This window comes from Rousettus aegyptiacus, unplaced genomic scaffold (genome assembly GCF_014176215.1).
Source record: "Rousettus aegyptiacus isolate mRouAeg1 unplaced genomic scaffold, mRouAeg1.p scaffold_m13_p_8, whole genome shotgun sequence".
Taxonomy (NCBI): domain Eukaryota; kingdom Metazoa; phylum Chordata; class Mammalia; order Chiroptera; family Pteropodidae; genus Rousettus; species Rousettus aegyptiacus.
Window position 1 is genome coordinate 76,871,876 of NW_023416311.1, and position 16,623 is coordinate 76,888,498.

Consider the following 16,623-nt stretch of genomic DNA (forward strand, 5'->3'; position numbering starts at 1 on the left):
CCTGTGCTCTATGTCTCTCACAATATGATTCTCAAGTGTCACAAAATATTCTATGGTAACACTACAAAAGATGGGGTCAGAGGTAGCATCCCTGTGCTGCTAGATGCAGGTAAGACAAAGATGAGTCCTAGGCAAGGCCGAACAGCACCCAGGGCACCTCTACTGAAAAAACTTTTACTACCCAAAATGCAATTGGCCTATATAGCAAAAGCATGAATATTAGTATCTTCTCAATATTAGTAACTCTTCATCTAACAATTCCGTTTCTAGTAATTTTAAGAGATGCACAAAACAATTTAGGATCAAGGATGTTCATCATAGATATGTTCAAACAGGTGACAGTTAAATTAGGATACATCCTTATAATGAATTTTTATGCAGACGCTAGATATATACATTTTAAAGAAAATTTAAATATCATGAGAAAATGGTTAAACATAACATTCAGTGAATAAAAGGACAGTAGACTAATAATAAAAGGATACTAGTATGATCTCAATTTTGGTAGCATGTGTTTCTATCTATACATAATGAAGAAAATAAAATAAAATGAAATATTTACTGTTTAACTCTGAGTAGTAAGATTATCATGGGCAATTTATATTTCCTTCCCTATACCTCATAGTATTTTTAACTGTTTACAATGAACATGTGTTGCTTTTATAATGAAGGAAAATGTTATTAAAAAGCAATTGAGCATGTAATTTGCTTGAAAGGTTTTTCTTGTATTTTATCAGCTTTGCAATTGCTATTTCTAAATTATTTCAAAAACAAAATTGCTAGTCATTTGAAGAATTTTCCTCCTATTTAGATGATGGAAGATGGCCATACAGAGAGTACATTGGACTGTTTCATATGAAGGGATTGGAAGGCATCGAAAAAAAAAAACTGGGCAAACTAATAACTGATTACTTTTCTTGAACTTAGCAGCAGAGAACTGACCAAAGTGTGGAGAAAAAGGTAAATCCAGAATCACAGCTAAGATCTACTTACCTGGAGCAGAAGTGCTACAGCCCTAAACTGGTGGGATCACTACCGGTAGGACCACAGCCTCAGCAGAAGCCCTTGCTTTGTGGAGTATTATCTCCAGAATTGCCACCAACTTCTCATGGTGAAGACCAGGGAAAGATGCCCTCATGGCTCTGCCAGGTGGAGAAGAAGGATAATGTTTGTGAAATATGCCTAGTATTCTCCATAGCAGCAGGTTGCCTAATCCCTAGGGAAAAGCCTTTACCAGAGCCTGGTCCTAACGCCGTGGAGGTCATTCCTCTCATGCAGCCCCTCCTAGCCTTCCTGTCTCACCTCAGTATGATGGGAAAGCTATCAAAGAAACAAGTGTGAAGGGCACAGGCCACAGACTCAAGCCCACTAAGAGACCTGAGATTTAATCATGAGATTAGAGAACACTTCCCTCCCACACACTTTACCACCACATCGGTAACTCCAGTGTAATAGTGATTGCCCCCACGAGAGCTATAAGACACAGGCTCTGAGAAGGTAGACTTAGGAAAGCCCAAAGTCAAGAGAGGAAACGAAAACAAGGACTCCGGAATTTAAAACTTCTGGCAGCAATAGCTACAGCAAACATTAAACACAGCTTAACTCCTAGCCAGGTGATCATAAATGTCCACACTAGAAGACTATTTCAGTTCCTATTACACAATATAGTACGTCCATCTTCCAGGGAAAAAAAAGAAAAAAAAAAAGGCATGCTAAAATGCAAGCAAAACACAGGTCAAGATATGTGATCAAGCAAGAAATTAGAGATCTCGAGTAAACAGAATGTGACTCATATATGATACAGATGTTAGAATTTTCAGATAGGGAATTTAAAATGATTAACATTAATGTCAAGGGCTCTAATGGAAAAAGTAGACAACGTGAAAGAACAGATAGGTAACTTAGAGAATGTAAATTCTGAAAAAGAAGCAAAAGTAAATGCTAGAAATCAAGAAAACCATACAGAAATAAAGCAAAAACATGAAACCTAAGCATATCATAAGTCAGCTTGCAGAAATCCAAAGACAAAGAGAAATATCTTGAAAGAAGTCAGAAGTGGAAGGAAAAAACCTTTTACTCTAGAGGAACAAGAACAAGAATAATAGTGGACTTCTCTTCAGAAACCAAAGAAGCAAGAAGATAGTGAGTAAAAGATTTAAGGCATTGAAAGAAGAAATACTACCAACCCAGAATCCTGAATCCTGCAAAAATATCCTTCAAAAGTGAAAGACAGACTTTCTCAGACAATTATAAACTGAGAGAATTCATAGCCAGAAAACCTGCCCTGCAAAGAAATATTAAAAGGAAAATTACATAGGTCAGAAATTTATATCTAAGTACAGAAAGGACGAGTGTTGGAGAAGAAATAAATGAAGATAAAATCAAATCTGTGATCTAAAAAGTAACGGTTTAAAATAATAGTAACAGTGTATTAGGTGATAACAGCATATGGGTAAATGAGTGACAGCGACATCTTAAGGGATGGGAAGGAGGAATGGGGAATACTGTTCACTACACTTGGAGAATAGTGTTATTTGAAGGTGGCCTTAGTTTAAAATATACTGTAAACCTAGGCAACCATTAACATTTATATATACATATACATACATACATACATACATACATACATATATACATTCATATATATATATGTATATATATATAAAGTACACTGGAGGAGGTGCCAGAGACCAAAGGCTGTAGGTCTCACCTTTTCAGGCCCATCTCCTCATCTGTGAAAAGGTATGGTTAGAATAGATCTCTCTCTCTCTCTCTCTCTCTGATTCCCTTCCTGCTCTGAAATTCTCTGACTAAAAAATTAAAATGTTAAATAAAAAGGCTACTTCTTCAAGAATATCTATGAGGAAGAGTCTTTTGAAAGGTATAAAAAGCCTTTTTCTATTACTTGAGTAAATTTGCATTTCCATATTTCTATGCTGAGTTGCATTTTAGCAGGTTGATCTAGTAAGTATAATAAAATATTGGATTTGCTCACCTGGTTCAGCTGTTCTCAATGCATTGTGCTGTAGTAAAAAACATACGAGGCTGAAAGGAAAAGGCCATTTCACAGTATTGATTTCACTGTCAGAGACAGCACAAGACATGTGCCTTTCAGTCCAGAATAGAAATAAACCGAGCTGCCTCCTTGCCTAAAGAGCTCATAATTAGTTTGTGATTACCTCCAGATCCGTCAATAGACGTTCCTTCCTTTGCTCGCTGTCAATACACTTCTGAACTCAGTGTACACATTTATGAGTTATGACTTCCCTGTCAAAAAGTTTTGCTCTTTATCGCTTAAGTTGCAGTGTTTGTTAAAAAAAAAAAAAAAAAAAGTCACATTGGGGCTAGCCCAGAGAGCACTGTGGAAATGGCCTGCCCCTTCTGAAATGAGATACACATCTTGCTTCAGGTTAAAGCTACTGGAAAAACACTCAGCCTCATCTTCAGACTTTGCTACTTTAATCCCTTGCAATAAAAATCCCCAACAAGCAGAGTTCTACTCATAAGGTCGATTTCCAACTTTAAGGCCATCTTTGTGGCAGACAGATATAAATGCTTTAAGCCTCATGGGGCTCATACCTAATAGTTACTTGCATTCTATTTTTGCCCTACTGGGAAATAAAAGTGGCATGGAAATCAATGTTTCACTCTGGAGGAGAGAAGGACCGGACCAGACATCAATACTTTCCTTCCAGAATTAGACAGTTCTTCAAAGCACACTTCGCTAAATACATTCCAACAGGCCTAGATGAGTCGGGGTGCAGGCATTAGCTAGAATGAGGAGCAAATCTTGTTTGTTAAAGATCTTTTGCTAATAGGAGAGTCTTTACTTATTAGAGTAATTACGAAACAATCCAAGAGAATGTGTAGTCAATAACTCTCAATTTTAAATTTTATCCAAGTGTTTCAGGCAATTAGGAGTCCCTCAAACCAGGAGTTCAACTGCCCAGAAGTAAAAATGAAGAAATTCAGACCAGGAGCGAGATGACCCCTTTTCAGGTAATTAGGGTATTTCATTCCAAGAGCTCTAAAGCTCAACTTCAGACAATGGCATGGGATTGTGAGAAAAGTTCAAGTTCTACAGTCAGATGGATTTGTTTACACCACTTCATGGGATACCAGATTCTGTGTAATTTGGATGTGTTTGGGACGGAATGCAGTTGTTGGTTTTTTAAGAGGAAAAAGGTGACTTTAAACTGCTGTCCCAGATGTCACAGTCCAACGGAGACAGAAAGATCAAAGCTTTATGTTTAAGGAAATTATCATTTCCTTTTTTCTCATTTTTCCAGCTGATAAAGTACTGCTTCTCATTCTAAGCCACATGAAAATACTCTAAAGTCAGGGATGTTTCTGCCTTTTAAGCTCAGCCCAAATATGATAAAGTATTTCTAAAGTTCAAAAAAAAAAAAGTATTACTATATATTTGCCTCTTTGCCAACAGTTTACAAATAAAAAAAAAAAGTGTTTTGGTAATGAATTGAGAAAGGCAGCACTTGTCTTCATTTTTAATGGTGAGTTCAGGTAATTCTGGCATTTGCAATGATCTACATGCCTCTTAAACAAGGAGGGGGAAGCGGAGGGAGAGAGAAGGAAAGAGTAGATGACTCTTGGCTAACAGAGCTTCAGAGATTTTAGGTCAATGAAACCCGTGCCAGGTTCAATATATCTATTTCATTGCTCAGTCACACGACTTTTGTAGGTTAAATCACAAACTCTTTCTAAATGAAAGGGAAGCTAGTAATAGTTAAGAGGGCTAAAGTAAACAAAATGAAGCAAAAACAGTACTGGAAATTTCCAGGACTATAAGGATCCTTTTGAACTTAGAGAAAACTTATAATGGAGAGACCTGGTGATCACCACCTTAACCACTGTAGCATCATCGACAGAGATGGCCTAACATTATGTGCCTCTTATGAGATGGAATCTCCTAAGAGATTGGAATCTTCTTGCCAAATATGTTAACCTGATTCCAGTCATGAGGAAACAATCAGAACACTCTACAATAATGGATATTCTATAAGACAACTGTCTTGGGCTCTTTAAAAAAGCCAATACATGAAAAAAGGACTATTCTCGATTTAAAACTAAACAGCCAAATGCAATGTATAAACATTCAACGGATTCTGGATTGTACAACAAATGAGTATCACATAAAAGACATCTTTGGGGCATTTGGAAAAATTAGAATACAAAATGTTTATCAGATATTATTGCATTACTAGTAATTTTCTTACATAATGATATTAGTGGATATATAGAGAAATGCCATTCTTAGAGGTATGCTGAAGCAGGGTGGGGTGGGGTGGAGGGTGCGTAACCTATTTTCAAATGATTCAACTAAACTAAGTGCATATACTATCTATGCACATGTATGTATACATATGCATGGAGAAATAAATGTAGCAAAATAAAAAAATTTAGTGAATCCAAAGGAAGACTACACCAGTGTTTGCTATACTATTCTTTCGACACTCCTGTAGATTTTTCTAAGGTCAGGGGAAGAAAATACTTTTCTTATGACAAGCATCTCTTCTTCCTTTCATCAGCTTTCTCCAGTGACTTAAATTTCTACTCACTTGAGATGTAAAAGGTTTGTAGAAGAGAAGACCACTACCTTCAGCAGATGGGCCTTTTGTTTTGATTGATGGAATTAGGAGTTAGGTGTGAGGCTAAAGAGCTGTTTTTGTGTGACAGGGTAACTTCAAACAGTTCTGAGTCTGGAGTCAGGAAGCTGCCCAATTCCAGTACAGTGCCATTTACTTTTAAAGAACCTTACCAAAATATGCTGTGTGAGAACGGTTTTTAAATGAGTATCAAATCATACAGTGCCAGCATCCTTCTCCTTTTTCCTCAGTCTCCTTCCTGTGCTACTCCTGAACACACCCTTCCTTTAGAATTACTATTTTCTTACGTCATGTTGGCGAGTGTGTGTCCCCATTGAGTTGTGAAGTTTCGTGAGGCAAGTACCCGGTTCTAACCCAAGAAATTAGCCTAGCGCGATGGCATTTCAAAACAGGAACTCAACAAATACTAGTTGAATAAAGGAATAGGTAAAATAAAGATATAAGGTGAAGATTTTCAAAGGGAAACTAACATGAGTATTTTAACATGTACTGGTGTGGCTTCTCTATTACGGCTGGTAAGAGAGGTAGGAGGAACCATTCATAATAAAAACTTTACAATGTTATTGTTAGCCCCTTTGTCAGAGGGTGGGAGAACTCTCAGGAATAAAAAAAAAAAAAAAAAGCGGAAAAAGAGGATATTATGGAACAGAAAGGACCATTACCTTATATTAGGAACCACAGATCAACCAGAGGCCTGAGTTGTTTGCCCAAAACTTAATATGGTTGCTATAAGGCTGCATTAATAAACAGAATTCTGTGTATCAATAATTACATTTTATGTCTTAACTGAGCACTTCAAAATTCAAGATAAACTAATTCTTTTTTCTTGAGCTATTTACAAAGGCCATTTTAACTTAAGAGTTAAAAAGAATGAACCAAATGCTTTCGGAGATAAGTTTACTTTTTTTGCAAAGTAGCTATTTTAGTAATATTTGTTATAACACTATAATGAAATCTTTCAGGAACCAGAAAGATGAGTGCTTTACTACAACTGAAAAACTGGAGCTTGTTTGAGAATTTCTGATAACACTAATGGGAATAGTGCCTCAAATGAAAATAACTAAGTCAACAAAAAGAAATTCTTCTTAGATCAGTCTTGAGAATTAAGTAATAATGATAAAGAAATATAATAAAGAAGCGTTTAATCTTTAAATGAAGAGAGAAATTAAAGGGGGAACTAGGATTTGCTACATGCAGCACTACCACCTGCTAGTACAGCACTAACACCAGGGTAGGAAAGAAAACTTCTCTTTAAAATTCATCATGCAATTTTTATGAACTCGTTTTTTTGTGAGGCAAAAAAAAAAAAAAAAAAAGACTCGGACAAATCAAAGGTAAGGTATCTTTGGAAAATTTAATTTGGACCATATTATCTTTCCCTTGCTGAAAACATCCAATATTTCCATACATTTTGGGTTCCACAGCTTACAAAGGGGCAGTGGGTTTCCTGCAGTTACATACTGTACCCAACTTTCTATAGAAAAATCAGATATTTTCCAACCCTGCTTTTGAGTATTTCCTTAAAAATGCTTTAAAGGTTCCTTTTAATAAATGGCCAGTGAAACAAAATAAGGCTTTATTTTCTCCTTTTCCCCCTTTTTTGGTACTGCATGCTGAATAAGAAAGGAAGACTTGTCACATCAGTTGGTACCCTGGGGACTGCTCCCGAGTCCTCCAAGGTGTACCCATATCATCGAGCCCTGATGCACCTCTGAACTGAGGAGCCTGAAATGGGTGTAAAACATCCTTTCAGAACCACATCACAGCATGGGGGGGAAGGGTGGTATCTGTGGGTTGCCTGGGTCTTCTTGGTGTTCCCAGGGCTCCTGGCCTTCGGAGTAACAGAGGAACTAGGACCAAATGATGACCACCAGAGGCCTTCCACCTGGTACTGCACTACCACAGGTTCACATCTACGGGCCTTACGATGTGCATGTAAAGTCTAAATGTAATTACTTAAAATAAAATGAGAAAAAAAATCCCTTTACTAATTCCCGTATCAAATTGCTAGAATGAAAATAAAAACATCTGTCTGATAAAACACGTTTTCCTTTGTCAGATGAAAGCAACTTCCTTCCAAAGTAATCTCAGTAATGTGTATTTGTATTTATATAGTTTTGTTTGGCGCACAAATTTCTTTAATTCCATCTGACACAGCTTTGTCATTTTTTGAACTAGTAGTTTCATTAGCTTAAAAATGGGATAAGGCAACCAAATTTAACTAATTTTGGTTGCAGAAAACCATCTCAGACATTAACCTTCATCTTCTCAAATGTTAAGAGCACATGATTAAAAGGTAATCAAACAGTTTCTTCTCTTAACAGGAAACTAAGCAGCTATTGCCATCAATTCTCTACAGTAAACACAGGGCCCCTCATAAATATAAAATTAAATTCTTTTTGAGGAATAGGTTTGTGATTTTATGTATGTGGGATTTACATTTATTCACTAAATTTTGTAGTAAAAAATTGTATGGTCTTCACATCTTTATTTTCATACACAAGGGATTTCTTCATCGTCTCAGCAGGCTCTCACTCCCAGACGGCAGGCTGGCTTCCTTGGCTTGTTTCAAAAACGGAGCAGCCACATGTCATGTGCTCTCAGAAGCCGTGTAAAAACTCCTGTAGCTGGGTGACGATCTCTGTGTCTACCGTTTCCATGAGAGACTGGAAGCCTTGCTCTCCCAGTAGCTCCTGCTGTGCTTTGAGCTTCTCATAGATGAACTGCTGCAGCGACACTGTGTGCACTGGGTCCTTCAGGGCCAACTGTGGGACAGAGAGAGGACATACTCTGTCAGAGGCAAAAACGAGTCCCTCTCCTTTGTGACTACAATTCTTTGTAATCTCTTCTATAGCAACACAACTGCTTCTGCCTCCCTTCTTACCAGGGACTCTTAAAACAGCCTCATTCTGGTAAAGTTTGTCAAAGAAAATGTCATTCAATTAGTCTAACCTCAGTTCTCTGAGGCCTCTGCGAATAAACTGTTTGATTAGCCCAATTTCTCAAGAGCTGAGAGTTCATCCTCGTAAAGAATCAAAATGAGTTAGAAAGTGTCCTAAAAGGAACAGAATAGACCGATGAGCATTTAAACACAATTGTCCAGGATTCCTAATCAGGCTCTCTACTGTAGCAGCTCAGCAGGCCCTCAAAACAAGCCCTGTCCTGAATTGTGATGCATTTGCATTGATGTATATGCTTCTGAATTAAAAGAGAAATTTAACAAATATAAAAACTTAACATACTTTTCCTCCCTCATTGGGATATTTGGAAAACAAAAGAAACACAATTAAATTAAAAATAGTCCATCATTCCACTCCCTACAGATAAACTCTGGTCTCTTGTCCTTTCTGTTCTTGTGGTATGCACGTACACACATGTACGTAAGCACATAATCACTACTGCTCTTTGCATTTATATTATAACAAAAAAAAAATTCTATTCTAACACATTTTAAGAATGCTAAACCTATGTCATGATATTTTTTGTTATAGGCATGTTGAGGTAATTATGCTATAGTTTAAATACAATCTTAACTATGTTTTACTGAATAATCTACCACAAACACTGGTCATGTTACTACATATACAGACTTCCTTCTATATTTCATATTATTTCCTTAGGAAATCTGTCTCTATCTCAGAAGGATTACTAGATTACAGAGCATAAACAATTTTATGATTATAGTTTGTACCAATTTTAAAAGGTATGAGTTTTCAGTTTGTGGTATTGTTACTACTGGTACTATCATTAAGTTCTTCATAACTGGAGAATTGAAAAGTAGTGCCACTGCTTTAAGCCGTGCAATTCTCTCGTCAATAAAGCTGAACATCTGCAAGGTTTTAGGTAAATGCATGTGTTTTTGTCTTCCATATGACTGCACAGAAATTCTTTTTCCTTACTGATAGTTAGTTATATTCTACTAGGTAGATGAAATGATTGAATCACATCTGCTGTTTGAGCAACGTAAACAGATTTTAAATAATGACTACAAATGACAAATGTAACTGAGAGGAAGAGACATAGACAGCACGAATTTGAAATTAAGTGACCATTCCTGAGTTACAGGATACATCCAAGGCAAAGTAATTTCAATACTCATTTCCTTGGAAGACGGATAGGAAGAATAATACCAAGAAATGCAGATAGGAAGCCCTGTGTTCACAAACCTAAAGATATCATTCCACAAAATTTAAGATTAACATTTAAAAATATCTACTTTTTTAAGTAACATGCAGTAATATTCTGTATTATGTTAATTATCAAGAAATTGACCTTTTACTAAAGAAAGTGTACACTTTGTTGAAATAGCAGGAATTATCTGTAACTAAAACTATCTGGTACAAAATAAATAAAAAGCAGCTGAGCTCGAAATCGATGTCCAACAAGTCATTCCAACTACTGAAATGAAAATTAAGAGTGTAGTTCAAAAGCTGTTATATATATATATATATATATATATATATATATTAAAGTTAATATCACATCTCCACTCTTTAATTTTCAACAGATTAATTTAAAAAATATACTAAACCCACAAGGTATGGCATAACAATACATCAGTACAATATTTTTAAAGTGTATTGATCAGACATGCAAAGATTAAAAGCATTAATCTCTTTTAGAAGCAGGATTGTGGAAGGGAGAAGGAAGGGAAAGGACATATAGAATCTCTAATTCTGCACATTAAGAGAGATTAAAAAATACTTTTTTTTTTTTAGTTAAAAAAACCCCTATATGTTAGCAAATAAATGTCTATTTTGGCTTGGGGTAGACATTCATTAATCATAGCTATTAACTTTCTTTTGAATACCATATGAAATAAGACTGACTAAATGTTTCTCTAGAGAATTATTGCTACACATTGACTAAAAATCCAGATATCATTTCTATGAATGTAAAAGTGTCTATAGTCACTAGAATTAGGAAACACTGAAGTCACTAAAAGCATTTTCAAAACTATTTTATACAAATAATTCCCACCTAACATTATACACATAGTTATCTGCTTTAATATGAAAAAATACAGAATGCCTAGCATGTTTACTGGGGAGTACATTCCTGAGAAAATAATGTTTTTAATGTAATAAATAAATAATAATTAAGATAAATCTGCTGCTACTGGAAAAAATATACTGCAAAGGTTGACGTGGTTGCCACCCTTGTGCAGCTGAAAATCTGCATATAACTTTTGACTCCCCCAAACTTAACTATTCACAGCTTACTGTGGTCCGAAAGTCTTACTGATAACAAACTACTGATGAACACATATTTTGCACATTATATGTATTATATACTGTATTCTTACAAAACCATAAGGAAAATACATTTACAGTACTGTACTGGATTTATCAATATCGTAAGTATACTTCATCTGTTTATAAGATGAATCATCTATCTGTTAGTATGTACATCAATATTATCTTATATAATACAAAACATTGTAGACACTATATGTATTACTAGCAGACATCAAAAATGAAAAGATAATGTGAAAAAGAAATTTATATTTATTTACAGGTATAACAACTCACACATTGATAACAAAGAAGCAATATGATTGATTTATAGTAACCTAGTGTAATCAATACAATTGCTTCACAGCAGCATAGCCTGTATATTAATGAATAAATCACTATAAAATTTTTATGGCATCCATAAAAATGGATGTTTTTAATGTAGTAAGTAAATTATAATTAAAACTGCTCTTGGAAAAAATATATTGCAATATACAATGGCATTAATTTATAGTCACATTCATAATATAGCACTGGAAACATTATTACATTTTTTCTAAAAAACTACTTACCTGTGATAATAGGCACAGTTTCTACAATTCCAAGAGAGGCATACTGAACAGTAATGTAATTCTTTGAAAGCAAAGTTATAAAACAATAAGAAAACTAACATATTAATTTTATAACAAATATCACTCACCTTATGCCTATGTAAGGACAGGCTATCCACTTCCATACAAGTCTTGCACATGATGTTCTACATGACAAATTGTTAGGAAGTGATGATGATGATGATGATGACACAAAAACATCTCATATAGTTCTGTACAGTTATTAGATTTTCACATGAAGACACACATACAGTACAGATAAGTTTATTAACTGTATAGCATGTTTATTTACTACTCATTAAGTGATAGTGGATCGTCATAAAGATCGTCATCCTTTTTTGCTTTTTCATTTCTCTAAAAATGTTTCTATATAGTACCAATCTTTCTTCCACCATTTGCTTTAGTTTCAGTGCTTGGATTATAGAGGGGTCCATGTTGTAAAAGAAGTCAGAAGGAGTCTTGAATAATCATAACACTTCTGCCAGATTGTCTAATGTCAATCTGTTCTCTGACACTGCTTGTTCTACATCTCCTTCCTCATTGTTTGCTACTGGTTTGGTAGTACTCATCTCCATCAATTAGTCTTCTGTTAATTCCTCTGGTGCGGTGTCTATTAGCTCTTGAATTTCTACAAGATCCATATCCTGAAAACCTTCACTCCTCTTCTGTTGTTATATCCACAATCTCATTCAGAATTTCCTTGATTGGTTCTATTGTAAATACTGTGAAGTCATGCACAACATCTGGATACAGTGTTTTCCAGCAGGAATTTATTGTTTCAGGCTTAATGGCTTTCACAGCTTTTTCTATAACAACAATGTCACCTTTGATGGTATAATGCTTCCAGATTTTCACGATGTTCTCTCTCTCTGGGAGTTCTCTTCCACAGTGCTGACAATCCTTTTCATAGAGTACCGTGTCTAAAGTTCATTAAAGGTCCTCATGCCCTAATCTAGAGGCTGAATTAGAGATGTTGTGTGTGGGGGCAAATAAACCACTCCGATGACTTTGGTAGTGAACTCATGGGGTTCTAGGTGGCCACGGGCATTGTTCAGTATCAAAAGAACTTTAAAAGACAGTAATTGCATTACTGGCAATGCAATTCCTGACTTTAAGGACAAAGATTCAATGGAATCAATCTAGAAAAAGTGTTCTTGTTGTTGTCCAAGCCTTCCTGTTGTACAACTAAAAGATTCACAGTTGGTGTTTATCTTTTCCCTTTAAGGCTCAGAATTTAGCAGCTTTAAAGTTAAGAGCAGTCCTAATCATAAATCTGAGGTTTGCACGAACCAGTAGAGTTAGCCTTAAATCCTGGTACTCCCATCTCTCCTTTACTAATAAATGTCCTTTGTAGCACTTTTTTTTTTTTTTTTACAGAATAGGTCACTTTTATCTGCATTGAAAACCTACTCAGGGAGATTTACTTTCTCCTCAGTGATTTTCTTAGTAACATCTGGTTTTTAGTAATGTCTGGAACTCATCTGCTGCCCCTTGCTCAGTGGAAGCTTCTTCCGTTGTCTTGACATTTCTTAAGCCAAACCTTTTTGCAAAATCATCAAAGCATCCTTCGCTGGCATTAAAACCGCTAGTTTTAGATCTTTCACCTTCTTTTTGCTTTAAGTTGTTATAGAATGACTTCGCTTTTTCTTGAATCATATTAGATAAGAGTCTGTAAGAATGCCTTTCTTATAGCAATCCTGCACCCACATAAAAGCTGCACTTTCAGTAAGAGACAAAATGGTATTTCGCAAAAAGTGCAAGGTTTTTGCTCCTGCTGGCATTGCTGAGGCAATGGCTTCACAAATTTCCTTTTCTTTTTTACGGTAGTCCTTACGCTGGGTTCATTTATGTTGACATGGCAGGCAACTGCAGCTGCAGGCATCAATTTGTCGTACTTACTAACCAATTCAACTTTTTCTTGTAATGTTGTAACTTTCCTCTGCTTCTTGGAAGCATTTCCAGCATCACTAGTGGTACTTCCTATGGGTCCTGTGATGTTATTCAAGGTACAGTATTTAACTAAACATGATGAAAAATATGTGAAAACTTCAAGAGATCACTTTTTACTGAGATGTGTAATTTACTAGAGACAAACTGATCACATGGAGATAACTAGGACCACATAGCATTTTAAGTGGATATTCCCAACACGTGAGATCACAACAGCAACAGGAGGTGGCTACAAAATTATTATAGTGGTACAGTATGTACTAGTTAATTTTATGATTATGATTTAATACTGCATCTTTGCTTGTTTATAATTCTCTCAACTGCACGTAGTGCCATGTATGACAGTCTTGTGTTACTGTTTTGATAAATTTTAATGTTTTATAATAAATTCAAGTATATTTTATATTAGTTAATGATAAAAGAGATTAGTATCTACATATATTTTATGCATTCATGACATATCTAACTGTTCTTAATTTTTTTTTTTGTATTTCTAGGCTATGTAGTTCCTCTGCTAGTTTTTTTAAATTGTCACAAATCTCCAAAAACATTTTCCAATATGCTTATTGAAAAAAATCTGCATATAAGTGGACATGCACAGTTCAAACTCTTATTCAAGGGTCAACCATACAACTAAAAACCCTGGATATTATATATAAAACAAACTTAAGGTTACTCTAAAAGGTAGAGGGAAGAAGACAGACTGATCGGAGACTCCAGCAGCCAAGGAACAATACAATGTTCAATGCCTTGGCTTTCTTCTTGCCTCATATATCCCTGATTTACATCTGAAGAAGGCAGCAACCTGGAAACACCAATGAGCACAGAACAAAAGAGCTTCTTTAAAAGTCTGCTCTCTAGCCAAAGGACCAGGAAAAGGACCATACAGCAAGACAAAACTTTTAGACAATAATTGGTCTACTTCAGCCAAACACCACAGAATAAACTGTGGCACCACCCCCAGGCTGTTATAAGGATTCAGGGCCCCCATTCCCCAGCAGTGTCTGCAGCAGCACATCTGAGGAACTTTCATAAATGCTGATGTCTAAGTCCCACTTTAGAGATTCTGCTTTAACTGGTTTCAGGCACCAGGATTTTTAAAAGCTTCCCCAGTGAATCTGATGTACATACAACACAGCTATAGAACATTTTGGAAAAACCAGTTTTGAGCACTAAGATCTCAACTGAACCCCCCAAAACACCTCTAGATATTTTCACATTCATTAGAATTAGGTAGTAGACTAAGACATATGACACTTAAAAACAAAACAAAACAAAAAATAAAACCCTTACAGTAGCAATTCTAAGCCCTAAAAACTTAATTCCCATTTACCATCACCTATTTTTAAAACTCTTCAGGCCTTCCTTTCTTCTTTACCTTCAGTTAGGCATTTTTAAGTTCCTTTTGCTTACTGTTTGTATACTAGGTAATGTCAGTATCTTTTTTTTTTCACCAACTGACTCTTCCACCATCCAAAGTTTAATGCCCTTCTGATTTTGTTTTGTGATTCCAGACTTCTTCCAAAGGGTAGAAGAAGTCTCCAAACCACAGGGTAAATAAAACCACCCTGTAAGGGACCTTTATTTTTTTCTGCTTTTCTTAACTGCTTACCGTAGTATGTAACAGCAAGATACATTTATACATTTGTCATTTAATTGGTTACCTTATTAAACTTTCTTTGTGGGTGCCCTATTGATTTTTTTGGACTTTTTTGGCCTACATAATCATTTCAATGACTACAATCGAGCTCTGAACAAAATGGGTTGAACTGTGCAGGTTCACTCACATGAGGATTTTTTTCAATTAATTACGGAAAATGTTTTTTCTCTTCCTTACAATTTTCTTAATATTTTCTTTTCTCTAGCTTACTTTATTATAAGAATATAGTACGTCATACATATAACATACAAAATATGTTACTTAACTGTTTATGTTATTGGTAAGGCTTCTGGTCAATAGTAGGCTATTATGAAAGTTTTTGGGGAGTCAAAAATTATACAAGGGTTTTTGACTGAGTAAGGGTTAGCACCCCTAACTCCCACAATGTTCAAAGGCCAACTGCAATGACTGTTTTGTTTTGTTTTGTTTTTGCCAATACTGAAACTTGTATTCGCTCACAAGCCTTCTGGCAATATCTTTCTTCTCATCGCATTGGCCAGACACTCCATGTGACAAATTACCACCAAACCTTTTTTATTCTTCTTCCTAGGTACGGAGATAGACCACAATTCCCAGTAATGGAATGTGAGCAGAAAGGACATGTGTCATTAGCCAGACTGACTCTTAAACTACTCCTACTCAATTCTTTCTCTGCATCTTGCAGCTAGACAGAAGCAAATATGGCAGCATCTCAATACATTTGGGTCATTCTGACGGGTTGTGTGAATTACAGATCCACTCCTAACCCTCTCCTTTTTGTGCTTTTCCTGAGTAAAAAATAAACTATTACATTAAGCTTTGATTCCAGGGGGTCTGTTTTAGAGATGATGTTCTCTGGCATTTAGATCATTCACAATCTAATGATATGTTTGTACTTCGTTTCAAATAACTGTACTCAAAATTATGTTAAAGGCATATTATCCTAATCCTAGTTCAATAAGACATTTTACCAGAAATACTGAATTTAATGCTGAATTAAATTTGAAAATGATAATTTATATTTTTACATTTTTATAAATAAAAAATTTCCTATTTTCTTTTTTGTTTTATTCTTTTCCTGACAAATCCCACAGATTTCCAGGTTCTAGAATAAGTTGAACTACCATAGAAGTATCTGTTCCTTAAAATTAGATAGGATGGATGGATGGATGGGAGGAAGGAAGGGAGGGAGGGAAGAAGGGAGGGAAGGAGAGAAAGAGGGAAGGAGGGAGGGAGAGAAGAAAGAAAAAAGGGAAAAGATAAAGGAAAAAAAGGAGGGGTGGAAGGAAGATAAGTTGCTGCCAAAAGGATGTCATTGGTAAATTAAATACATTGAACTACATATATTTTTAAAAATTGATAGCACATTCAAGTAAAACCACTCATAAAATGAGACAATAAGAAACATTACTGAGGGAGGGTTGGGGTGGTTTGTTTTTTGAGGAGTGGGGTGGCAATTTAAAATATTTCTATGGTTATAAATGTATTTCTACCCAATCCTATGTTGTTGTTTTTTTAATTTTTATTTTTTGGTAATTTATGTTTTATTAAAGTCATCTATTTTG

General features: G+C 35.4%; 1 protein-coding gene across 3 annotated transcripts in view; it reads right to left on the reverse strand.

The window, feature by feature from the left end:
- Nucleotides 1-6,959: 6,959 nt before the first annotated feature.
- The window catches only part of IPO11 (importin 11), a 161,588-nt gene continuing 151,924 nt past the window's right edge, over nucleotides 6,960-16,623 (reverse strand). Inside the window, exons 30-31 of one of the 3 annotated variants that reach the window (XM_036225230.1) lie at nucleotides 11,559-11,615; nucleotides 6,960-8,389 (exon numbers count right to left, since the gene is read on the reverse strand). In XM_036225230.1, the coding sequence (XP_036081123.1) occupies nucleotides 8,225-8,389; nucleotides 11,559-11,615 (222 nt within the window). In that variant the 3' untranslated portion in view covers nucleotides 6,960-8,224. The other 2 variants (XM_036225234.1, XM_036225231.1) reach the window with 2 other exon arrangements.